The sequence below is a fragment of the Hemiscyllium ocellatum genome, chromosome 21, assembly GCF_020745735.1.
Source record: "Hemiscyllium ocellatum isolate sHemOce1 chromosome 21, sHemOce1.pat.X.cur, whole genome shotgun sequence".
Classification (NCBI taxonomy): Eukaryota; Metazoa; Chordata; class Chondrichthyes; order Orectolobiformes; family Hemiscylliidae; genus Hemiscyllium; species Hemiscyllium ocellatum.
Window position 1 is genome coordinate 51,677,488 of NC_083421.1, and position 27,288 is coordinate 51,704,775.

Below are 27,288 nucleotides of genomic sequence, written 5' to 3' on the forward strand. Positions count from 1 at the left end.
AAATTCAATTGGATTCTCTATCTTGGGGCATTTGTGATGTACCATAGCCATGCAACTCCAGCTATTTGTTTCATAATCAAATGTTACATTTTTAAATTATTCAACACTGCTTCTCCAGGTCCATACTAGCTTCCACTCTCTCAAAAGGTATAGTACACATCTACATCTTAACAGTACTTGTGGGGAATACTTCATCCCATATTTAAACAGTGCAGTATTAGCTTTATACTTACCAAACTAATTACACAAACTTGACTTAGTAAAACAAACAAGGGGAGGACTTACACTTAATGGTAGGGCTCTGGATAGTGTTGGAGAACATAGACAGAGTGGTTCAGTTACTATTTCTTGGAAACTTGCTTCACAGATATACAGGGTGTTAAGCCATTCAGTATGTTTGCCTTCATTGCTCAGGGCTTTGGGTTGGGATGTCATGAGGTTCTACAGGATGCTGACAAGGACTATATTGGAGTACTGTGCACAGTTCCTGCTATAGGAAGGATATTATTAAATTGGAGAGGGTTTAGAAAACTACCAAAACACTGCCAGGAATGGAGGGCTTGAATTAGGAGGACAGGCTGGAGCATAGGAAGTTGAGGTTTATAAAATCATGAGGTGCATAAGTAAGGTGAACAGCAAGTGTCTTTTCCCTAGGGTGGGGGAGTTCAAAACTAAAGAGGCACGTTTTTAAAGGGAGATGAGAAAATTTGGGGAAAAAAAAGGGGTCATTTTTTTTTGTTACAAGTGGTTCACACGTGTAGAGTGAACTGCCAGAGGAAGTGGTGAATGCAGGTACAGATAATGCTTAAAAGAGATTTGGATGAGAAAAAAAAACCAATAAATGAATAGAAAAGGTTTTGAGGGATATGGACCAAACACAGGCAAGTGGGATTAGTTTAGATTGGGAAGATGGTCAGAATGGACTAGTTGGAGCAAAGTGTCTGTTTTCATGCTTTCTGAAAAAGATCCCAGGGAAGGACAATGAAATGATGCTGGCCAACCAGTGACGCTCTTGGCCCACAAGATGAAAAACCTCTTCAACAGGTTAACACTGCTGCCTCCCAGCACCAGAAACCCAGGTTAGATTCCACCCGCAGGCTACCGTCTGTGTGAAATTTGCGCATTCACTGTCTGCATGATTTCCCTCCCACAGTCCACATATGTGAAGGTTAGGTGAGCTGGCAGTGCTAAATTTCCAGTGCACAGGGATGTGAATGCTAAGTGGATTAGCCATAGGAAAATTAGGGCTACAAGGATAGCCTAGGGGATTTCTGATGTTACCACTGATATCATCATGGCGTTTAATAATTTTAAATCGTTCTATGTTGGTTAAAAGTGACTTGCAATTAGAGTTCACACTAGGAAATTTATACACCAGTTTCAAAACGGAATCATACTCAGGGCTATTATCCACAAACATCCTAGAATTTTTCAATTTTGCCTCAAATTCACTGAATACAACAAATCCAACAATATTTCCTATTCTGATTCACTGGGCTTTTTTAAAAAAAATTTCAATATAACTTGGGTGTTTTTGGGGGTGAATGTATGATTAAGTGCTGGAAGACAATACTTGATTAAATTTAAAAGTATTACTTGGGAACATGTGTATTCTGCGCTAAAGCTTGCATCCTGCCCATCTTCGATAGTTGTATAATACACTTCAGGGCTTGTTGCCACAGTAACTATGAAACGTAAAAACACTGGCAGTATATTTAGACACTTTGGCTAAAAGCCATAATTCAGCAGCATAAATAAGAATTATTGGCATTAAATTATGGGAAACCCAACACTAAGCTACAAAAACAAAAATATCACTTGCATTAACCCGAATATCAAAAAACCCAAATATCTACTGCCTTAAAATTTGTAGCTGTTTCCAGGGAATGCCAGATCCATAATTTATGAAATATTTCTAAGCCAAGTCAGAAAGCCATTTAGAGAAGAATACGAAAATAACATTGTCAATTAGGTGTTAAAAGCTGCAAATAACGTATTTAACCTTATGGTCTGGCAGTCTGGCCTGATCTTCAGAGTGAGCAAACAAGCCAATTTCATTTATGGGAATATTAGATTTTCAAACCACAGTTGTGCACAAATTCTACCCATTATAGTTAAGATATGACTTATGTTGATTAAACCCAAAATGTCATGCACAGGATTTGTCTGAAAACTTCCAGTTGCATCCGTTGAACCTGAAAGTGCTTCATTTGCAAATGCTTTCTCAAAGCAATTTGTTTATGTAGCTCATCTGCTCCACAAAAGGAGGGTAATAAATGACAAGTTGTGTTGGATGGCGTGGGTTGATAAGTAGTCAGGAAGGACATGAGAAACTTGCCCTGTTCCTCTTAAAATGGCACCTGAAATCTTATGATGACAATCCGATTTTTATAGTCCACCCCAAAATTGAGGTGATCCCTCAGTGCTGAACTGGTCTAGCCTAGATCAACGCAAAGCCACAAAACTTGGGATGCAAGGTGCATATCATTTTTTTAAGCACTTAAGACACTGACAGCTACTGTTACTTTCTTTTTCAAAGATCAAATTGCATAAACAGTTAAAAATTTAATTAAGAGTGCTGCAATTGTAGGAAAATAGCAAGTATGTATGCTCGAACGTGTGACAAGAATGTGAAACAGAACATCCACAGTAATTTCATGTTTTAGACTCAAATAGCTTCACTGACATTTTGGCCTCATGTTTCCTGTTGATTTTGCGCTAATCAAGGTTCTTCATGATCATTAATGGTAGGACTTAAGCCGATAGTTCAAAAACAAAAACTCACCAATAATAATATATTTGAAGATGTAGGAGTAGTTGTACGGTGCTGTGGCCATCTTGGCTGTTTTTTTTTGAAAAAAAAGGGAAAACAGACAAAATTAAACACATGTATCCAAAATATAGAGTGCAGAGGCTACATTATATATATGTATGCAGAACATGCAGAGATACATATCATGGACAGTTGTAATTACTGGTCATTATCTACTTTGAAATTTCTGCTATACAAAGTAAAATATAGACCTACTGCATCACAAAAGCTGCAGTACACTTAACCTTGAAGATTTTTCAATATTCCTCTACCACCCTGTCCATTGAGAAAACTAACCCATGACACGTATTGATTGGAGTCTGTACCTTTGGGCAGACAGGGGTGGAGAGGAGGGAGTGGTGTTTCAGTTTTGTACTGTTTGTTTTATTGCCCAGATTTCAAATCTACAGTAACAGATAGGGCTTTTAAATTCAATTAAATATATCTCAAAAAGCAAGAGTGAAAAAGGAGACCATGGGGCTCTTGTGGTGCAGTGGTAGTATCCCTAGCTCTGAGCCAAAAGATCCCAGATTCAACTCCTACCTGCTGTGAATGAGTCTCTCATATCTCAATTGGCTGGTTCGAAATACTGAAACACTTGGCTTCAGGCTTAATGGGTTACAGTAATTGTACATTAACACTTTTTTCAGCGTAAAACTACTTTTTCAAAATTAATATATCTGCTTCACTAACCTCCTTTAGAAAAAGGAATGCGACCCTAGTCTTTGCATCTCCCAAACCCACAGCAACATGACTGACTTAATCATCCTGCAGAATAACCTGGCAATTCACACAGATGCTTTAAGACAACCAAAAAAAAAGGGACATCTGAAGAAAAGCATCAAAACTGGGAGCGTTAAACCAAAGCCACGTGTACAGAGCAATACCAAGTAGTCAAAGTACAGAATCTCATTTTGCCTAATATTTCAGACACCATAACGAACCTTGAATAAAGCCGCATTCATTCTCCATTCCTCTTTTCTGCTCCACCATTAAAAAAAATCTGGCATCTTAGAATCCTGAGAGAGAGTGAAACTAGGCCACACTGGTTGCAGCACAGTGGCTCAGTGATTAGCACTGCTGCCTCACAGCACCAGGGACCCACGTTCAGTTCCAAACTCGGGCAACTCTGTGTTGCGGTTGCACACATTCTCCCAGGGTCTGCATGGGTTTTCTCCAGGTGCTCTGGTTTCCTTCCACAGTCCAGAGATGTACAGGTTAGGTGGACTGACTGTGCTAACTTGCTCACAACATGCAGGTTAGGTGGATTAGCCAAAGGAAATGCAGGGTTACAGGGATAGGGTAGGGTGTGGGCCTGGGTGGGATGCTCTTCAGAAGGGCAGAGTGGACTCCATGGGCCAAATGGCCTGGTTCCACACTGTAGTGACTATGATGCAGGATTTTTTAAAAACATGGTAGGGGAGAACGATTTCTAGGATTTTGATCTAGCAACATGAGTGCAATATAACTGAACATATCTTGGATATCTGGATTACTTGTTCATCACAAAGAGAATTATGCCACTGCTTCCCATAGCGATAAACAGAGGAGGGGAAATGACCCTGGAATTCAACTGATCAAGCAGCTAAAAATGTCCATGGGACCCAGGTTAATTTAGCAAAGAAAAACACTTCCATACCAATTTGACCCAGTAAAATCACCAGTGACAACAGTCTTAAAGACGACACTAGGAATACCCACCATCATGCTGTGTGGCACAATAGTGCTAAATGGGACAGACTTCAAACCGATCTAGTAATTCAAAACTGGGATCTAGGACGTGCTATGAGCCATCAACAGCAGAATTGTATTCCACCACAACATGCTCCACCTTGATCACTACCACAAAGGTGGGGGATCAATCCTGGTTCAGGAGGGCATGCCAGGAGCAGTACCAGGCACACCTAAAAATTGAGGTGTTAACCTCGTGAAGCTTACAGGATTACTGGTTTGTCAAAACAGCAATTGATAGACAGGGCTAAGTAATCCTCCAACAGATCAGATCTAAGCTCTGCAGTCCTGTCAGAGTCACAAATGGTAGACATCCAGACAATTCACTGGGAGGAGCCAGCTCCACAAATATCCTCTTGTGATGATAGAGCTCAACACAGATCAGTGCAAAAGAAAGGGCTGAAGCCTTCACAGCAATCTTCAGCCAGAAATTCTGGGTGGATGATCCATCTTAGTCCTCCTCCAGTGGTCCCCAGCATTACCGATACCAGTCTTCAGCCAATTCAATTCCTCCACATGATTGAAATATTGGATACTGCTAAAGGTACTGGCCCTGACAACATTCCTGCAACAGAACTGAAAACTTGCTACTCCCCTAACCAAGCTCTTCTAGTACAGTTACAACAATGTCATCTGTCCAACAGTGTGGAAAAATTACACAGGTAGGTCCTGTACAGGAAGCAGGACAAATCCAACCTGGCCAATTACTACCCCAGTCTCTTCTCAAAAGTGAAGAAAGGCATGAACACAACGATCAAGTAGCACCTGTTGAAAATTAAACTGCTCAGCTTGGGTTCCACTAAGGACACTCAGCTTCTGAGCTCATTACAGCCTTGATTCGGACTTTGACAAACGAGCTGAATTTCAAACGGAGGGGAGAGCGCGACAGCCCTCAAGATGGTATTTGACAGCGTGGCATCAACAAGTCACACTAAAATTGGAATCAATGGGTTTTATGGGGCACAATGCCTGCAGGTTGGAGTCATACCTGGCAGATAGGAAGATGGTTGCAGTTGTTGGAGGTCAGAGTAGAGAGTGAGAGGTGCTGGAAAAGCAGAGCAAGTCAGGTAGCAGAGGAGCAGAAGAATCAAAGTTTCAGACAAAAGCCCTTCAGTCCTTACTTTCTCCTTGTTGTCATATGTCCTGGAGCCCAGTTGACTGACCTCTCTGTAGGAGTATCTCAGTAGCATCCAAGGAACAACCATCTTTAGCTACTTCCATCAATGACCTTCTCTCCAGCAGGTGAAGAAGTCAAGATGCTGACGGATAATTGCACAACATTCAGCATCATTCACAATTCTTCAGATACTGAAAAAGTCCATATTCAATGCAACAAGCAGTGGCAAGTACAATTTGCATCATGCAAATGTTAGGGAATGATCATCTTCAATAAGAGACAAATCTAACTACCATCGCTTTATATTCAGTAATGGTTGCACCACTGAATATCACACTATCATCCTTGGAGTTGTCAATGATCAAAAAGACAACTAGAATGGGGCAGTGGTAGGATGTAGTGAATCTATCGGGAAGGTTTTCATGTGATGAAACAATGGGATCAGTTAAAGTGTGTCTGTTTTAACCCAATGAATGTCAGAAATAAATGAAATGAATTTAGAGCATGGATCAATACTTGGGACTGCTATTGCGGCTGTAACAGATGTGGGTTTCACTAGGGCAGGAATGGTTGCTACATGTTCCAGTGTTTAGAATGCTTAAGAATAGGGAGCGTGGAAAAAGAGGGGGTGTAGCATCAGAGAGTGAATCACAGTTAAGAAACAAACATTGTTGAGGAAGGTTTGTCTACTGAGTCAGTATGGGTGGAAGTTAGCAACAGCAAAAAGGAGCAGCCACCTCTGAGGATTTTCTGCAGACCCCCTAATAGCAATAGGGAGACTGAAGAACTCATCGGATGGCAGATTTTGGAAAAATGCAGATGTAGCAGGTCTGTTGTTATGGGTTACTTCAACTTTCCCAATTGACTGGAACGTCCTTGGTGCAGATGATTTGGATGGAGCAGTTTTAGTCAGGTGTTCAGGAAAGTTGTCTTACTCAGTATGTAGACAGGCCAATGAGGGGAGGGGCCATTTTGGATTTGGTGCTCAACAAAGAGCCAGGACAGGTGTCAGATCTTGCAGTGGGAGAACACTTTGGTGACAGTGACCACAACTACCTCACATTTACCATAGCCTTGGAGAGGAAAGGAGCAGTTACTGAGGGAAGAAATTTTCTTTTCCCCAATTAAATAATGACGCTATCAGACAGGAGTTGGGAAATACAGATGGAGAGCAATTGTCTCAGAGCTGTGGATGTGATGTATATGGACCTCAGCAAAGCATTTGACAAGGTTCCCCACGGTAGGCTCATTCAAAGTCAGGAGGTATAGGATAGAGGGAAGTTTTGCCATCTGGATTCAGAATTGGTTGGCTGACAGAAGGCAGAGAATGGTTGTATTCTGCCTGGAGGTCAGTGGTGAGTGGTGTCCCGTAAGGCTCTGTTCGTGGGCCTCTGCTCTTTGTTGTTTTTAATAAGGACTTGGATTAGGAGGTTGAGGGGTGGGTTAGTAAATTTAGAGACAGATGTACAGCATGAAAACAGACTCTTCGGTCCAACCCGTCCAGATATCCCAACCCAATCTAGTCCCACCTGCCAGCACCCGGCCCACATTCCTCCAAACCTTTCCTATTCATATACCCATCCAGATGTCTCCTAAATGTTGCAATTGTACCAGCCTCCACCACTTCCTCTGGCACTGCGCTCCATACACTATGACAAAAAGGTTGGAGGCACCGTTGATAACGTAGAGGGATATTACAGGCTGCAACACGACAGACAGGGTACAGAGCTGGGCTGAGAGATGGCAGATGGAGTTCAGCCTGGATAAATATGAAGTGATGCATTTTGGAAGGTCAAACCCGAATGCTGATTATAGGATTAAAGACAGGAACCTTGGCAGTGTGAAGGAACAGAGGGATCTTTGTGTTCACTTGCATAGATCCCTCAAAAGTTGCCACCCAAGTGAATACGGTTAAGAAAGCATATGGTGTTTTGGCTTTCATTAACAGGGGGATCAAGTTTAAGAGCCGCGAGGCTTTGTTGCAGACCTGCAAAACGCTGGTGAGACCACATTTGAAATATTGTGTCCAGTTCTGGTCACCCTACTATAGGAAAGAGAGGGGCTTTGGAGAGGGTGCAAAGAAGGTTTACCAGGATGCTGCCTGGAGTGGAAGGCTTGTCTTACAAAGTGAGGTTGACTAAACTCGGACTTTTCTCTCTGGAGAGGAGGAAGAGAGGTGACCCAAGAGGTTTATAAAAAGGTAACGAGAGGCATGGATAGAGTATATAGCCAGAAATTTTTCCCCAGGGCAGGATTGACTGGCATGAGGAGTCATGGTTTTAAAGTGTTTGGAGAAAGGTATAGAGGGGATGTCAGACGTAGCTGCTTTATGCAAGAGGTTTGAATGCATTGCCAGTGGTGGTGGTGGAAGCAGAGTCATGAGGGACATTTAAGCAACTGCTGGGCATACACATGAACAGCAGTGAATTGAGGGGTGCGCAGGTTAGGGTATTACATTTTAGATTAGGAATAATCCTTGGCACAACATTGTGAGCCAAAGGGCCTGTTCTGTGGTGTACTTCTGTTCTTAGAATCACTACAGTGACTACAAGTGCAGATCAGAGGCTCGGAAAACTGAGCAATGCCCCAAAACCTGTCCATCGTCTACAAGGCACAAGTTAAGTGTGATGGAACACTCCCCACTTGCCTAGATGGGTGCAGCTCCAACACACAGGAAGCTTGACACCATCCATGACAAGAGCCTGCTTGCCTTACACCGCATCCAGAAACCAGCCACCCTTTCCACTAGTATGTACTGCTGACTCTCAATCTTCCACATGCACTGCAGAAATTCATCCAAGATCATTAGACAATACCTTCCAAACACACCACTTTCATCTAGAAGATCAAAGGCAACAGAAATAAACATGAGAACACCACCTGTACGCCCCCCACCATCCTGGAGTTGGAAATATATTGCTGTTCCTTCACAGTCGCTGGGTCAAGACCATGAAATTGCCTCCCTAGAGGCATTGGGTCAACAAATAGCAGGTTGACTACGTATGTTCAAGGTAGCAGCTCACTACCCACCTCCTCAATGGCAACTAGGGACAGGCAGTAAATGCTGGCCAGCTAGCAATGGCCACATCATACAAGTGAATTAGAAAAAAAACTTAGCTGAGTGGCAAAACGCAGAGTCTTGGATGAAGGTTTGTGTGATTAGAAGGCTGCTTCCAATATGGTCAGCTGTAACCCTAATGATCTTGACATGAATGCTGGAAGTAGAATCACCAAGTTCATAGAAGTGAAAAATCCTTAAATTACAAGATGGTATAAAAGAGGTGGGCCAGGTGGTTGAACAGTGGCAAATAGAATTTAATCCTAAACAAGGGTGATGCATTTTGGGAGGATTATGAGGGCAACCAGGTACATGTTGAACATTAAGACCCTAGGAAGTACAGGGGATCAGAAGGACTTTGGCACACATGTCCAGAGATCCTGGAAGGCAAGAGACAGATTAAAAAATAGGTATGAGGAAGACAGGAGGTATTTGCCTTCATTAAATCAAGCCACTGAATAGGAGAGAACAGAACAAGTTTGGAGAACAGAACAGAGGTTATGATGGAATGGGGTGGGGCAGGGATTTGATTTAAGACACCTTGCCCCCTTAAAGCAAGGAGCAGAAAATTTAGACGACATTGAAGAATACTTTTTCTACCCAGATGGTTGTGGGTGTCTGGAACTCACTGCCTAAAAAAAGGATCAGTGATGGGAACTGTCAAGACATGTAAATAACTATTTAGATGAACACTTCAAGTGCCATAGCAAGGCAATGGGCCAAAATGTAGGAAAATGGGATTAGAATAGAGGGAGGGATGTTTGATAATTGGAGGAGGCTGAAGGGCTTATGCTGTAATACTCCACAACCTTTCGCTGAGAAACGCAAGTCTCATGTTAAACAGAGGTAAAGAAAACTTGTTACCAACTGATTGGGAATGAAAGGTGATTAATCAGTGCTCCAAAGTTGAACCCATGTGGTAGAAGTAGAATGATATCAAAAAAGGTATCAAATGCACCATGACAGCTGAGTTATTATACTTCAATAAGAGAGTGATTCATAACAGTCAGTGGCAAGCAGGGGAGAATTCTCCACTGGTTGCAGCTGTGCCCAGCAAACAAAAAGCAAAAGCAAGTGTTGTATTGGTTATTAGAGTCCAACCACAGCCCTAGTACTACTCTGTGGGAGTCTTGCACTGTTGCTATTTCAGTGAGCTTCCCTCCACTGCAAGGTCAGAAACGGTAATGTTTGGGACTGAAAACTACGCGATGGTGTCAGCAGCTTTAACTCAGAGTTAAAGACAGTTCACATCTACTTGCAGCAGCCGATGCCATTCAGACTTGGGCTTTTTGATTCACAGGGCAAGAGTATCTTGGGCAAGACAAAACCAAGCTGGGAAAAAAACTGCCCATCCACATCTGCCTTTTATAGCAGGCGGAGCTGCCCATGTGGTGTAGGTACACCCTGTGTTCTTAGAGGGGGAATTCCAGGATTCTGATCAGCTGCAAAGTGCCAAGTAATATCTATGTCATGCTACTGCAAGACAAATTACATGTTCAGAAGTCTAAACACCCCTTCATGACAGCCAATGGTATTAGCATCAAACACCTATCAATTCTGTATGAGTTCAATGACCAAAAGCTGAAATTGGACCAGTGACAAAGACCATTGAGCCAAATAACTTTCTCAAATCAGGACCGGTCCAAGGTTATTTAGTTTATCCACAATTGTACTAGAATAGTGAAAAGCACTGAATGGACAAGAGTTTGATGATATTCAATCCTGACTTGTCTACTTGAGACAACAAAAGTTCAACATAAACTATGGTTTATTAAATGGGTAGCAGGCTTTAGCTCGTTTTGCTGGATAATGTTCAAATGGCACTATTGAAAATAAATTTTACTCAAACAATCAAATCATTTATGTCAGCAACATCCAACCAAAGATAGAAACTGCTATTTCACAATTTTCAGAGAGTTGATTCCAAGTCAGAAAATATGACTTAAAATGCTAGAAATAAGATTGTTGAACTATTTTCAGCTTTAATTGGATAAAATTCATAAGCCAAAAAACTTGTCACTTGATGTATTGAAGTCAAAATGAAATAAAACACTAACATATTTGCTGGTCACTGTACTCCCTCCCTACCATACACAGACCAGCCAAAACCAATTTTCCATATGCCCATCTAAACAGCCATTATTTTCCATTTGTGTTATTAATATTTCAGCAACTGTAAGGATAGCCAAATGAAGATGACTCAGTTGATGAAATTCAAAGCTGGATTGCATTAGACAAGGCAGTAAATGAAAATCATTCTAAACACTAAGTTCGCTTCCAATGCTTTTTTGTTGGACAGTGACCGTTCTGTAGTCAAACAAGAGCTCAGTGATTGAGTGAAATTGGTACGCACTCGAGTCAGAAATGTACAGCATGGAAACAGACCCTTTAGTCCAACCAGTCCATGCCGACCAGATATCCCAAACCAATCTAGTCCCACCAGGCCCATATCCCTCCAAACCCTTCCTATTCATAGGTCTATCCAGATGCCTTTCACATGTTGCAATTACACGAGCCTCCACCACATCCTCTGGCAGCTCATTCTGTATACTTACCACCCTCTGAAAAAGTTGCCCTTTAGGTCTCTTTCATATCTTTCCCCTCTCACCCTAAACCTATGCACTCTAGTTATAGACTCCGCGACCCTAGGAAAAAGATTATCCTATCCATGCCCCTCAGCCTCAGATGTTCTTGGGAAAACAGCCCCAGCCTGCTCATCCTCTCCCTTTCACTCAAGTGCTCCAACCCTGGCAACATTCTTGTAAATCTTTTCTGAACCCTTTCAAATTTCACAACATCTTTCCAATAGGAAGGAGACCAGAATTGCATGCAATATTCCAACAGTGGTGTAACCAATGTCCTCTACAGCTGCAACATGACCCCAACTCCTGTACTCAATACACTGACCAACAAAGGAAAGCATACCAAACACCTTCTTCCCTATCCCATCTACCTGCGGCTCCACTTGCAAGGAGCAATGAACCTGCACTCCAAGGTCTCTTTGTTCAGCATCACTCCCTAGGACCTTACCATTAAGTGTATAAGTCCTGCTAAGATTTGCTTTCCTAAAATGCAACACCTCGCATTTATCTGAATTAAACTCCATCTGCCACTTCAGCCCATTGGCCCATCTGGTCCAGATCCTGTTGTAATCTGAGGTAACCTCTCTTCGCTGCCCACTACACCTCCAATCTTGGTGTCATCTGCAAACTTACTAACTATACCTCTTATGCTCGCATCCAAATCATTTATGTAAATGACAAAAAGTAGAGGAACCAGCACCAATCCTGGTGGCACTCCACTGGTCACAGGCCTCCAGTCTGAAAAACAACCCTCCACCAGCACCCTGTCTTCTACCTTTGAGCCAGTTCTGTATCCAAGTGGCTAGTTCTCAGTCTTCCACGAGATCTAACCTTGCTAATCAGTCTCCCATTGGGAAACTTCTCAAAAGTGGTGGGACTTCAGAACTAAAACATATCAAGATCACTCCCAAAGTGTTCAAGGAATTGGAAAATAAAAAAAAAGCGAGGTTAATTAGGTTGATACATATCATTCTGATAGGTCAAGACACTAAGGCCAAATTTCTAGTATTTCCAAGATCCTATAACTGACTCTTCAATCAATCCCAAGTACTCCCCATCACTCTCCTCTCACACACTTAAAAATCTTACACCAAGCTGCTTCTGCCATTGGTGCAACAGTAAAATCATTACAAATACATGACAGGGACTTATAATCTGGCAAGACATATACACAGTGTACTGAACTCAAATGGTTAAAAATTGGGAATAGAGCAATCATGAAGAACCAAATGTACAAATAAGTATGAGAACATTAAAAAAGTAAAAACTTCACTGTATTGCAATCTACTGGTATGAACAAGTCAGCATTCTCAATTAGTCATTGTATCTATTTGCTAATGAAATTATGAACCTTTGAGCCTCAAAGTTGTAGGCTTGGAAAAAAAAAGGTCTTTCTAACTAAGATCTAGTTGGTCAAATGTTATTAATTATACAGCATTTCAACCATAGTTGTTTGTGATTACATTTTACCCTTGAAGTTCTGCACAAAATAAGCCAACATATACAGTTATTTGAAGTGATCATTTCAATTTTTGTTTAAAAGAAAACATTGTGAATTAAGAGACCCATTTTTAATGACAAAACTGAAGATTCATTGCTATTTGACTGTGCAGCTTACGTCAAAATATAGTCATTTGACAGTCAGAATGGAACCAGAGGAATCATAACAGGTATTACTGTACTACAGGACCAGAATAAACTATTGACATGTCCAAGTTATTAACTTGGAGAATGGAATTCTCAAACTACTCCACTGAAAAAAAACTTCGCAGTATCTGAAACATTTTGCAGTGGCCATCACAAAGTAATTAACCTACAGTTCCATTACCAATAGCCACAAATATTTTCATTAACCAAAACAAATTAAATGCATAACTAAATTCTCAGTTTCATATCTGGTCCCTCAGCAACTCACCATGTTGTCCCATTTCCCCCCTCGGTCAAAGCAAAATGCTCTGAGACAATATAGTTTTACCTCCATCTTTATTCAAAGGCCCTGGAGGGAGAGAGAGAACAAATCATCTGTGTACACAGACAGGAGTTCTGTCTTCTCTGGAAGAGCAGATTTTTAGATGAATTACAGTCATGTTACCAGGGAGGAGCATCCAGGTACGGCAATATATATTAAATTGGGTGACCATTACAATCAGCAAGTGTCAGCAGTAAAGATGAAGCCATCTGCCGTTGCACAATGAACAACTGGTTTCACATAATGAATAAGTTTCACCTTATTAACTGACTTTACATATAAAATGCTTCCAAGAAATGGCTGTAGATAATGAATGCTTTTTCACCTTGTTAACCCACGACTCTTGCTTCCAGCACCCCATTGTTAACTGCAAGTCCTAGCTTATCCAAGTCATACTCAGCTGAACCTCGTTTCGCAATACTCAACTTAACTCTTTTCCTCCTTGCTTATACCCTATACATTCTCAACAATGTTAATCCAAAATTTAGACCAATAATGACCACCTGCAACAGGGCATTTGCGCATTAACAAAATGTTACACCAACAGGTCAGCAGAAAGAAAAAGAACACAGCACAGACTGAAAAACAAATTTGGAGACTGGAGTGGGAGTGACCAGATCAGGGAGAGGGAGTGTAAATTGATCAGGTAATCTAAGATGACCATTGGCACAACAAAATCCACATCTTTAGATCTAGCTTGGAAGGAAGGCCTTGAACAGGTCATCTCAGCATAAGTAAAATCCTAGTCCAAAACAGGATATGTTGTGTTTTAGAATTAATGTTTAGAACATTGATATGGGGGGGACAAAGAAAGGGACAAATTGGAGTCAGTATACAAATCTGAGTTGAAAGGTTATAGCTCCTAATTTCCTGTCAGCTGGCTACTCAGCAATGCAGCTCTTTGACAGAATTTGAATGGCAAGAACTACAAACTAAAAACTGCATATTTTGGAAAAATCTGGTGATATCAGCATTTGCCTGCAATTTTGCTTTTAATATAGGGCTAATGGTCAAAGCACAGCCTTCAGTACATACCAACTATTTTATACAAATGCATTATGTTCTTGATTAGCACAACTAATTCCCTTGTCTCTGCAAGGCATCTTCATGACCATTTGCAGCCTCTGAGCAGTAGCTTTTAATAACAGAGATCACCTATAAAATTGCTAGATAACTGCATTGCCTCAGCCATTATGACGACATATCCACTTGTCAATCAAAGATATTTTCTAAACAACTTGTTCAGAGATGTTATCACCTTATTACCAAGCCTACTGGTCCATAACATGGACAACCACCATACTACAAGAGAATTTACACATTAACTAGGTGGAGGATCCATTCCAGTTAAATCTTTAGCTTCAATTTTAAGCTGGCCTATTAAACCAGAGGGGTTCTTATGGCTTGATTGCAGAAATGTTTAGATACATATGTTTCTCTTTTTGGATTTGCCTATGAAACTCTTACCATTTCAGGTATCCACTGCTTGTAAATTAAAGTACATGGTGGCAGAATAGTTAGCACTGCTGCCTCACAGTGCCAGAGACCCGGGTTCAATTCCCGCCTCAGGCAACTGTGTGTGGAGTTTGCACATTCTTCCCGTGTGTGTGGGTTTTCTCCGGGTGCTCCGGTTTCCACCCACAGTCCAAAAATGTGCAGGTTAGGTGAATTAGCCATGCTAAATTGCCCATATAGTGTTAGGTGAAGGAGTAAAATGTAGGGGAATGGGTCTGGGTGGGTTGCTCTTTGGAGGGTCGGTGTGGACTCGTTGGGCCGAAGGGCCTGTTTCCACACTAAGTAATCTAATCTAATCTTTCAGAAGCAGAGTTCGTCTACTTCAGTGCAAACAATTCATTTGCAGCATTAGGCAATTCAGCCATGAGTCCATGTCTGCTCTACATGGCATGACCCCAATCCTATTCCTCTGTTCAATAACAGTAGCCCTGAAATTCTAAATCTCCTTTTATAATCATTCATACGTTGAAACTAGTTGCAGGGTCACATATTACAAACTTTCTCAAAGAAGTCCTTCCTCACATCACCGTCAAAGTCTTGTCCAAATTAATTCTGTACTTGCAGACCTTGATCGACCTTTTTCAAGAAAAATTCACTCATGGGATGTGGGCAAAGATTGACCAGCATTTGTTGCCCTTCAGATGGTGGTGAGCTGCCTTCTTGAATCACTACTGTCCATGTGCAGTGGATTAACCCATAATGTCATTAAAGGAGAGAATTGCAGAACTTTGGGAATAGACTTCCAAATCAGGATAATTGGTTTGATGGGGAGCTTGCAGGCAGTAGTGATCCCATGTATCTGCTGTCTTTGGCCCTACGATGGTAGTGGTCTTGGGTTTGGAAGGTACTGTCTAAAGGATTTTGGCAAGTTTCTTCAGTGCATCTTGCCAATAGTAGCAATAGTATACTGAGTGTCAGTAGTGGTTGCTTGCGTATGTGCTGCCAATCAAGTCATGGGTGGTACCAAGTTTCTAATGTTGATGGTGCTGCACCAATCCAGGCAAGTGAGGAGTGTACCATCACCTGACTTGTGTTATTGAAGGTGGACAGGCTCTGGAGAATCTGGAGATGAATTACAAGCTACAGTTTTCCTCACCTCTGACCTGCTCCTGTAGCTGCTGTGTTTATGTGGCTAGTCCAGTTCTGTTCCTAGTCCATGTTAACCCCAAACATGTTAATTGCAGCATATTCAATGATGGTTACACCACTGAAAATCATGGGACAGTGATCAGAGCATCTCTTATTGGAGGAAGTCATTGCCAGGCATTTGTGGGGCACAAATATTACTAGAATGTTGTCAGGACCCATAGCCTTTGAAGTTAAGTGAAATCAAATTGGCTGAAGACTGGTATTTGTAACACTAAGGAGCACCAGAGCGAGTTTTTTCTTCCCACTTGAACCATATGTATCACAATCCTGTAAACCACTATCAGATCTCTCCTCCACCTCCTTGGCTCTAAAACAGAAAAAAAAATGAATAATTCCACGTTTTCCCCCAAACCTAACCTTGTAGATAATTCCTCCATTCCTAGAATCACTCTGGTCAATCCGCACTGGACACAAAAGGCCTTCACATTCTTCAAGTGTGTAAGCCAGAATTGGATGCAATACTCTAGTTGGGCCCAAGCAGAACAAATGGAAACCCCCGCCACTCAAAGCAAACACTCCTCAAGACAATGCCTTTTAAACACCCTATTTTCCTAACCCTGTATACCACTGGTAAAATCAGAAATCTATCAAACTCTGCCTTAAAAATACAAAGACTCAGCCTCCACAGTTGTTTGCAATAGGAAATTTCAAGGGTTGACTACCAGAGTAAGATAATTACTTACTTTGGTCACAACTGGATTTGCACATTTTTAAATTGCATCCCCTGGATTTAGAGTCACCAACTGGAGGGGATCTTATTTGCATCTACCTGGTCTCTCAAATATTTTTTCAACTAGATCGCCTTGGTCTTTGAGACACTAGAGAACATAGGATCCAGAATCATAACCTCACTTGCTTTTCTACTATTTAAAAATTTGAGGAGAAAGGGAGGACTGCAGATGCTGGAGATCAGAACTGAAAATGTGTTGCTGGAAAAGCGCAGCAGGTCAGGCAGCATCCAAGGAACAGGAAATTCTACGTTTCGGGCATAAGCCCTTCTTCAGCCCTGAAGGGCTGATGCCCGAAATGTCGAAACTCCTGTTCCTTGGATGCTGCCTGACCTGCTATGCTTTTCCAGCAACACATTTTCAGCTATTTAAAAATCCCAAGCTCACATTATACTTGGCTAATCATGTTCTTCTACCCCCTGCATGCTCTTTAGAGTTGTATCAACTCAATGTTGTCTTAATCCCTACTCCCAAAAAGGCATCACCTCATATTTCCCAGTATTAGATTGACTTCCATTTGTCTGCCCATGTTAATAGCCTCATGTCCTGTTACAATTCAACATCCCAAGTTTGCCAATGCTCAAGGATGGCACAACAGAAAATTTTACCATTTATGCAAATAGCCAAGACTTTTATATCAAAGGCCTTGGTCCCGTCATTGAACACGATGACCTCTCAGGTCTGAAAAACAACCACTATTTTCTGCCACAAAGCTAATTTTTTTTTCCCACAAGCTGGCTCTGACACACTTAAGTCACAATTTTGTCAACTAGCCTGGTTTTACTTTCCCAACACACAAGATATGAAAGGATAATATTAAAATCACAGCAATCCAAATTCCTATTACCTAAAAACAAACTAAATTTGCTTAGTCCAGAATGATCTGGTTTCCAAAATCCATCTTTTGTTAACTCAATGTGATTGTTGATGTATTCCTTCCATTTTTCCAAAACCTTAAATCACTCAAGTCCAAGATCACAAACTTTCATATACAAGTCACACAATCCATTTGGAAAATATGAATGAGTAATATCTTTACTCAAGCAATCGCAAGTGTATCGAGTACAGGAGTTGAGAGGTTATGTTGTGGAAATTGCAACAGACCACTGTTGCAATTCTGGTCTCCTATTGGGAAGATGTTGCGAAACTTGAAAGGGTTCAGAAAAGACTTACAAGGATGTTGCCAGAGTTGGAGAATTTGAGCTATAGGGAGAAGCTGAACTGAATGGGGGTGTTTTCCCTGAAGCATTGGCAGCTGAGGGGTGACCTTAGAGGTTTATAAAATCATGAGGGGCACGGATAGTGTAAATAGACAAAATCTTTTTTCGGGGGGGGGGGGGGGGGGGGGGGGGGGGGGGGGGGGGCAGAACTAGAGGACATAGGTTTAGGGTGAGGGGGAAAGATATAAAAGAGACCTAAGGGGCAACATTTTCATGCAGAGGGTGGTGAATGAATGGAATAAGTTGCCAGAGGAAGTTGTGGAAGCTAGGACAATTGCAACATTTAAAAAGGCATCTGGAGGGGTATATGAATAGGAAGGGTTTGGGGGGATATGGGCCAGGTACTGGCAGGCGGGACTAGATTGGGTTGGGATATCTGGTCAGCATGGACTGGTTGGACCAAAGGGTCTGTTTCTGTACTGTACATCTCTATGACTCAGTGACCAATGAAGTCCAGAGTATAACTTGGAGAAAGTGTAGCTTCCTGATCAGATTTTTACTTCTGTAAAATTGTGCATGTTAAATCCAACAGAATAGTCACAAATCATATTAACTTTGTCATGCATCTTCAGATATAATTCAACATTGTTGTGACAAATTTAGTGTCAACTCCTAGACCTACAAAGCTTATTCTGGTGAGAGAGTTTGGCTGTCAGCATGTCTGTATTACAAATTGTAGGTGGAACAGTTAGCTTAGTATTAACATGCTATTAAAATATTTAAATAGGGTGTGCTAAATGTAAATAAACAATTCAATTCATCAAAATTAGGAAGCCCTGCCTGGTGCAAAGTTCACTTCCAGTGTGGAGCTCCTTGAATTACAAATTTATCAGTAATATCACACAATTAGCATTTAACAGAGCTGAATTTAGCATTTTTCCCCACCATTGCCCAAACTCATCATTGCTGTTCAATCGCACTACCACTAATTCTCTAGTTCTGCATTCTTGGGTCTATACTTCACAAATGACATGAACAGCAAATTAGTTGGCCATTCACCATGATGTCTTTCAGATACATCTATTCTTGCACAATGATTACAGCAAAAATCTGAAGCAGGAATCCCAGATGCTGTTTCTCAGCTAGAATTCAGGAAAACCTTCAAATTATGCCACTTAAATACATTTAAACACCCTAAAGAGTCTGGCATGAAATAGAACCAAATGGGGTACTACTCGAACTCAATTTAATTTGTACTCATGATTCCATACTCTCCACTTTTGGTAATGGAGTATTAATCAAATTAGTACAAATTAACAAATTGGGAGTGACTAATTTACTGGCTAAAAGAAAATTGATTTTACTCTGCTCCACTAAAACAAAAACTTGATAAACTAGCATTTATGCACCCAAGTTAGAAAATGGTGGGTGCCCTTTTTCCGCACTGAATCACAAAACAAAACCAAGGCTAACACTCCAACACAATAAAGAGTAAATGTTATGCTTCAGCTGCACCATCTTTTAAGGGTTTGATACAAATGTAGTGCTATCTACCCTCTTGGGTAGACAGAAAAGACATGATTGCATGATTTAAAGAATACATGAATTATCATTGGTATCCTGGCCAATAATTTAACCCTCAACATCTGAAAGAAAGACTATGCGGATATGTCCTGTCACTGTTTGAGTAAGCTTGTTGTGTGTAAACTTGGATGACATTCCCAACATTAGAAATCATTTTCAAAGAAATACTGAATGTCAAAGGATTTTCCAGCTAATGAAGTCCTGAAAAGTAGTGCATTATTCTAATTCAAAAACATGGTACATTAACATTATGGGCCTTGCAGTCAACCACTCATAGGTCTTGACATTTGGGGATAATTCAAGTGCAATTAGATATTATAAACTCAGTTACCCTTTCTTCAAAATTTCCTCAAAATCAGCTGCAAGAGGAAGCTCTATTGTATGACAATCGAGGTCAAATTCAGATACAAGCCACGAAAAGGAGATTTTGCAACAGTGAATAGAATCCTTGAAGATAAAAAAGAGTGATGAAAATAAACAAAACTCATCCCAATTTGTACTTGTCTATTTTACTAGATTTAAGACAGAAAGAGTCAAGAATAGATTTCTTGATGCTAGAAATTGAAGGAAACCTCCATAGGATAATGATGTTTGACAGCAAAATCAAAAATCACACATGAAAAAGGAGGATCTAAAATGGAACCACACTAAAATTAAAATTGCAATATCTCCAAATACAGCTCTAAACCATTTGAGTTACAATAAATTAGCAGAATGCTGACATTACTATATGCAATTTGTATCCAAAATAGATTTCCACTGATGCTCTCCATCTCCTTTTGTTACCTCCTTTTGTTTCTATTTTTAAAAAAAACCAAAGCATTCACATTGGTTATGACTATAATTGCTGATTAATGAGTTTAAATCATGTTTATCTCACCTACCTTCAATGTTTGTAGAAGCAAATAGTTAGTGCTAAACCCAGCTCCCAATTTTACAAGATCAGCTGTGGTGCATCCCACTGGAATAAATGGAGTCACAAATTAAGTCAGAAGATTGAACACTTCAACTTGGCTAGCAGTTTGAAAATAGTCATTTCCTTTAGATCTACTTATGGATCTATAGTTCAATTAATAAAATCATTTAGAATGCTTAAAATAATTTAATTGTTGCCACTGATGAAATATCAAGCAACTACTTCCCTTGCTGCTCTCCAAGGTTTCTACACACTGCAGAAGGTACTTAAGAGACAGTCTATATTAACCACTGAAATTCTCTAGTTTTTGCAAATGAAACAGTGTAAAATGATATAGATTCAACTTATGCTTTCATCTGTACGCAATTATCCTTCAACCAGCTCACCACATGTAACACTTGCAACAATTCAGACACATTCAGCTCAGCAGAAACTCACAGACCTCATCTCAGCCAACATACAGAACATGGAATACAAATTCCTACACTGCCATGCCTGCAGAAATGCAGAACAAATATAAAGTATTTGAAACGCAATCCCAATAAAACTCAACTGCATGTTAGTATACTTAATCCAGGTATGTTTCATGACAAAGCTTTTCAATTTTTCACATTTAGCACTTGATTCTCTTTGTACTAACAATCCCTTTAATCAGATTAGAAAGATAAACTCAAAAAATTTATTAAACTAAAGATTTTCAACACCACAAAGTGAGCAAGCAAGGGTACTATCCGAACTGCTTTGTAATGTTCCATGGAACCCAACATAAGAGTCCTAAAATTTACCTAGGAACTAAGTAGTTGAGCTGACATTAAACTATCAGAAAAGCAAACTGCACGTGAAAAACTTCAATATGATCTCAACATTAGGGAGTCACACAAGGCAATTAATACCAAAAGTACAAGCAACAACTACCTGCTAGTTAGCACAGTACCAAACCCATCAAGGAAATGCTTGTGGCACAGACAATAGATTTCCTACAATACTGAAACAGGCCCTTCGGTCCACACCGACCCTCCGAAGAGCAACCCACCCAGACCTACTTCCCCAACCTACATTTACCCCTGACTAATGGGCCTAACTACGGGCAATTTAGCATAGCCAATTCACCTCACCTGCACATCTTCAGATTGTGGGAGAAAACAGAGCACCTGGAGGAAGCCCACACAGACACAGGAAGAATGTGCAGACTCCACACAGACACAGTCACTCGAAGCTGGAATAGAACACAGGTTCTTGGTGCTGAGAGACAGCAGTGCTAACCACTGAGCCACCGTGCCACCCAGCAGAGAACAGACAAAAAAAAAAGTGAAGCCTGAGAGATCACTGACGAATAAGCTTGAATCACTGAAAAATGACTTTACAAAACATGTCAACTACTGTTTTGCCTCAGTGCTCACAATTATTGCAACATTGACTTCATGCAACATGCCAGAAGAGGTAAAGTTTGTCAAACAACTAAGTTAGTTTGGATTCAAATTTAACTACCAATCCATAAGTCACTTTCCTCATTGGAATTGGTATAACAATGAAGATTTCATCTATTACCAGTTATCATGAAAGGAAACAAAAGAGTTTTTCCAAATGATTTCAGATTCAAAACTCCACCCAAATTCAAGGCCAAATGTCAGCAGTAAACTGGGATTAGTAAAATCCCACACCCATTGACATGTCTATTCCAAACTCCTCTAACATTAGGATTAGGGCTAAATGCCAATAGTAAATTACCATTGTTTAAACACAATGTTGCTGGTATGCAATTGGCACAGCAGAACTCTTTACCAAATGCAAACAATACATATTAATGAAAAACAGACCAATTAGGAGGCATTTTCAAAATAAGAGTACTTGGAACGCTTATGCCTTTAAATTCCAGCTAACCAACACTTTTGTCAACACAACCAAAAATATCTAATAAGTACTTTAGGTAGTTCTGCAGCCATTATAATGTTCTAACAATTTACATGTTCTAAAAAAAATCTTAATTTAGGGCACTGGGCTCCGGCTATGCTGATTCTGCAAATGATTACTTAATACAATCTTGTGATTTAAGTAGGAAAAAAAACTATGAATTATTAAGGGACAGCTACACAAATCATTGCACTGTCTGGTGTAAAATAGATCCAGGCCACAATTCACTACAATTATTGTATTGTCACAGGTGTGCCACAATAGATACTTTCCAGAATTACATGAAAGGAAAAAGTTTTTTTTTAAAAACAAAACGCTGTTGACTGAGAAGATTTATTCTTGCAGCAAGTCAGCACAAACATTGGGCCAACTAACCACCTTGAACTGTAACCATGTTATGATTTTACACTGACTTCCTTGACTAATCAGCCAAACTGCAGCTTTGGTCAACGTCATCATTTCTTGCCAAAAGTCTATTTCTCCAACTGTGATAATCCACAAAAAAAAACCAATGTTCCATTTATCTTAAAAGTTACTACTCTCTACTGTTGTGAAAAACTACACTAGATGCATAGTGCTCATTGCCTTTATAAAATGAAATTGAGAGCATACATGTTCTCACCAAGCTGGGCTCATTGAGGCATTCATTTAAATTAAGCCAGTCAGATCCCAGTTTCCTGCATGTGAAGTAGTGCATTCAATCTATTGTTCTCTATACAGTTTAACTCTGCACCCATAAAGAAACTTTTGAATCAGTGTTGCAGGCAAGGAGAAATATTACTTGGCATACTTGTCACTTACGTTTATAACTGAATCAATTTTTACCCAGATGAACACCAGAATTATGCTAGTTACACATTCTAAGTGAATGCCAGGAGAATTTACCATACGAGTTAGCCAAACCCTAAAGCCACAACATATTAAAACATGTTACTATTAGCAGGGTACATGCAGTCTGCAGATATGTTCACAACGACAGTTCAATCAAGTTAAATTCTAAGTGGAGATTGTTGCAGGCGGACTCCAAATTCACGCGATGTAGTCTGCCTTTTGCAAAAATTCCTTTCCCCACCCAAACTAGCATCAGTCCTCCACAAATATCAGCTGGATGATGCGGTCAGTCACTTGCCAAAACAAAAAAAACACTCGCCGAATTGTTACATTCACTTGGTGGGAGCAGGGGAAAAAAAAAGTGCTCAGGCCTCTCGTCCCCTCCCTTGCACAGAGAAGGGGCACGGTAACCGGCTACAAAAGGGGTTCAAAGCAGCAATCTGTACACAGGCTGAGAGGAGGGCTGTCAGTCCAAGCGGGAGCTCCCGACAGGAAAGGGGAGCGGCTTCTTCCCCTCACTGCAGGGGGAGGCTGAGCAGGCCCGACTGGGCTGGGCCCGAGCCGACCTTCCGGGATCACGCACAGCTTCCCAGCGCATCCTCAACACAAAAGGCCGCTGAGGAGGAGTAGCCTTGTGCCTGTCTGCCTCCCTCCCTCCCTTCCGCCTCCAGCTCCACATCCCCCCCCCTCCCCCTCCCCCGGCCAAAGCCCCCGCAGCCGAACACTCGCCTCCCCCCCACCCCCCCCCTTCCGCCTCGCATTCCCCGGCCTTACCGACTTCCGCACAGACCTCCGCGAGGAATTCTCTGTCGATCTCCCCCTTCGGTTCCTCGCGGAATCAAAAACAAAAATCACTTCAGAAAACTCTCTCCCCCCCCGGTCCGCAACTTCCAAGATGGCGCCTCCCTCCGACGGGGTTTCCTGCGGCACGTCACAGGGGTGGGTCAAGGGTCAGCGCCTTTACGTTCCGTCATTCATGCTCTTCCGCACAGCGCTTGAGGTTCTTTATGCTTTGCGACTGGGAAGCTGGCATTATTGGTGCAGCTTATTGCAAAGTTCACATTTCACCATTTTATTTCATGTTGCCATTTAGAATTTTTGGAATGATGCATTTGAACTATTAACCATGTAATTTTGCTTTTTTTAAAAAAAACAAAGTTAGGATATCAAGTGTCCCCTACCTGCAACTTCCTTGATTGCAGCTGAGATCTATCCGCTTTAGCAAGTCCAGAGTGATCCTATTATTATTCAGTATTAACCTGTGCATTGCATTGATTGGCAAGCATCCATCTGATATTGATGGAAAAACTAAACACAAGGGAGAAATGAATATGAGACATCGTAAAATCATAAAGCTAGTTTCTGTAATGGTGCCATGAAATTCCCATCAATTGTAAAAATATATCTGGATTACTCATGCATTAGGGAGGAACTCTGCCACCCTTACCCAGCCTGGTCTATATATGACTTCAACACAAAAAGATCTTTGGATAATGTGACTTTTTTCAGCAATACTCAAATTCTGTATTTCAAATATTTGAATAATTTTACAATGTTGGAACATTCTCTTGTTATAAGCCCTTTCTGTTTGCTATTTAACACATCCCTATGTTGTCAGTTTCGTTCACTGTAAATTGCTAACGCTGATTGATTATACTTCTGGACGTGCTGTAACTTGATCTGCTACTTACTGTTGTGCCTCACCTTCTATTCAAAGTGTCCACACTGCCTTCCCACACCAATCAGAAAGCGACATTAAGTATTATTTTTATTGTAAAGACTCATTATTCCCCAATTTGATTATTCCTTCCAAAATTCAAGATTATCTTAAACGGTAATGATTATTCTTCTAGGTTGTTCACTGTAACATGCTGTTACACTTTATAGACTCCTGTAGACTCCAAGGCAATCCCAAACTGCTGGATACTCATGCCGAATGATGCAGAGCTGATCTTGTCGATACTAAATTTAAAAATAAAATGAGCCCATCATACACTTAAAATGTTGGAAATATTTAGTAAATATTTCCAACATTTTAAGTCTTTGTAGGGCTGCATTTTGTTTATTTTTAAATGTAGTCCTGACAAGATCAGCTCTGCATCATGAGGCATGAGTATCCAGCAAGGTTAGCAATCATGGAGACAGAAACAAAGTTAACAATTCAGGTTGTGAAACTTTTATCAATCATGGAAGGTTTCATTGTTGTTTTCTCTCCATAGATGCTATTTAGGGTTTCCATCATCCACAGTATTTTTTTCCCATTATAAAATAGTTATCTATAACCTAAATAAAATTTGACAATTATAAACTTAAAACCTTTTACACAAGCCAAGCATTACCAATGTTAGCTGCTTATAGTGTGGGTGCAAGTGTTTTAGTTTATTTGAGTCACGCTTCTCAGTGGAGCTTGAATTGTTAATGAGTAGAGACTAAGGATTTATCTTACTTCTGTGCATTTTCAGAAAGATTAACCCTTCCAATAATGTTCATTTGCTACAAATCTACATTGTGCACAATAAATTGTTAAAGTCTTAAGTGACCACATAGAGTCATAGAGATGTACAGCATGGACAGGTCCAACAACCCACCTGTTCAGCCTCTCCCTGTAGCTCAAATCCTCCAACCCTGGCAACATCCTTGTAAATCTTTTCTGAACCTTTCAAGTTTCACAACATCTTTCCGATAGGAAGGAGACCAGAACTGCACACAATATTCCAACAGTGACCTAACCAATGTTTTGTACAGCCGCAACATGACCTCCCAACTCCTGTACTCAATACTCTGACCAATAAAGGAAAGCATTCCAAGTGCTTTCTTCACTATCTTATCTGCCTCCGACTCCACTTTCAAGGAGCTATGAACCTGCACTCCAAGGTCTCTTTGTTCAGCAACATTCCCTAGGACCTTACCATTAAGTGTATAAGTCCTGCTAAGGTTTGCTTTCCCAAAATGCAGCACCTCACATTTATCTGAATTAAACTCCATCTGCCACTTCTCAGCCCATTGGCCCATCTGGTCCAGATCCTGTTGTAATCTAAGGTAATCCTCTTCGCTGTCCACTACACCTCTAATTTTGGTGTCATCTGCAAACTTACTAACTGTACCTCTTATGCTCGCATCCAAATCATTTATGTAAATGACAAAAAGTAGAGGGCCCAGCACTGATCCTTGTGCACTCCACTGGTCACAGGCTTCCAGTCTGAAAAACAACCCTCCACCACCACCCTCTGTCTTCTACCTTTGAGCCAGTTCTGTATCCAAATGGCTAGTTCTCCTTGTATTCCATGAGATCTAACCTTGCTAATCAGCCTCCCATGGGGACCATTGTCAAACGCCTTACTGAAGTCCATATAGATCACATCTTCTGCTCTGCCCTCATCAATCTTAATGTGGAAGTCAATATTTTTGCATCCTCAGTAATTCATTAAAAATGATAATGTTAGTATCAATCACAATGACAAAAATCCTTGATTTATGAAATCATGTTTTCTATTACTGTCTCCAAGTAGAGCTGTGATGTTCTATCATGTTCATCCATGGTTGTACTTTCTCAGTTTAATCTCCCTGATCATCACTGCCATCAGATACATCAGGTAATAAGACTTCACATTATTAGAGCCAATAGAGGTAATTCACTCTAATCCAATTTACCCTACTCGCTCTTTTCCTATACCTATGCTTCCAATTTTGAAATGATTTACTTACACAAGAACTTGATCCTTCCTATAAAATGATAAATTACATTTGATCTTTCACTATTTGCTATTGACCAGATTGTTAATTGCATCTTAATTGTGATTAAATGTAAGCATTAACTGGAAAATCCATGCTTGTAAGAAAATGTAACTGAAAAACAAGTGCTTATTAAAACATGTGTTATAATGGATCTGGAATCAGTTGTGATGGTATTGCAGTTGAGTTAAGGTATCTACAATGACATGAAGGAGGAGCAGGCTGGAGTTGATTGGAGGAGGAGCTTAGCAGAGAAGATTGTGGGGCAACAATAGCAGGCATTTATGGGATAATTCAGGAGGGCCAGTAGAAATTCATCCCAATGAAGAAAAACATACTAAGGGGAAGATGAGATAACCGTGGCTGACAAAGGACATCAAGGACAGTATAAAAGCAAAAGAAAAAGCATACAATATGGTGAAGATTAGTGGGTAGTGTCGAGAGTGTGGTGCTGGAAAAGCACAGCAGGTCAGGCAGCATCCGAGGAGCAGGA

At 40.7% G+C, this 27,288-nt stretch overlaps 1 protein-coding gene across 3 annotated transcripts in view; it reads right to left on the reverse strand.

Moving 5' to 3' along the window:
• Nucleotides 1–23,980, reverse strand: part of LOC132825875 (ras-related protein Rab-14) — a 38,543-nt gene extending 14,563 nt beyond the window's left edge. Inside the window, exons 1-3 of one of the 3 annotated variants that reach the window (XM_060841464.1) lie at nucleotides 23,838–23,980; nucleotides 20,290–20,366; nucleotides 2,786–2,842 (exon numbers count right to left, since the gene is read on the reverse strand). In XM_060841464.1, coding sequence (XP_060697447.1) covers nucleotides 2,786–2,837 — 52 coding nt within the window. In that variant the 5' untranslated portion in view covers nucleotides 2,838–2,842; nucleotides 20,290–20,366; nucleotides 23,838–23,980. Of the gene's footprint in view, nucleotides 1–2,785; nucleotides 2,843–20,289; nucleotides 20,367–23,033; nucleotides 23,297–23,837 lie in introns of those variants that run through there. The other 2 variants (XM_060841466.1, XM_060841467.1) reach the window with 2 other exon arrangements.
• Nucleotides 23,981–27,288: the final 3,308 nt, after the last annotated feature.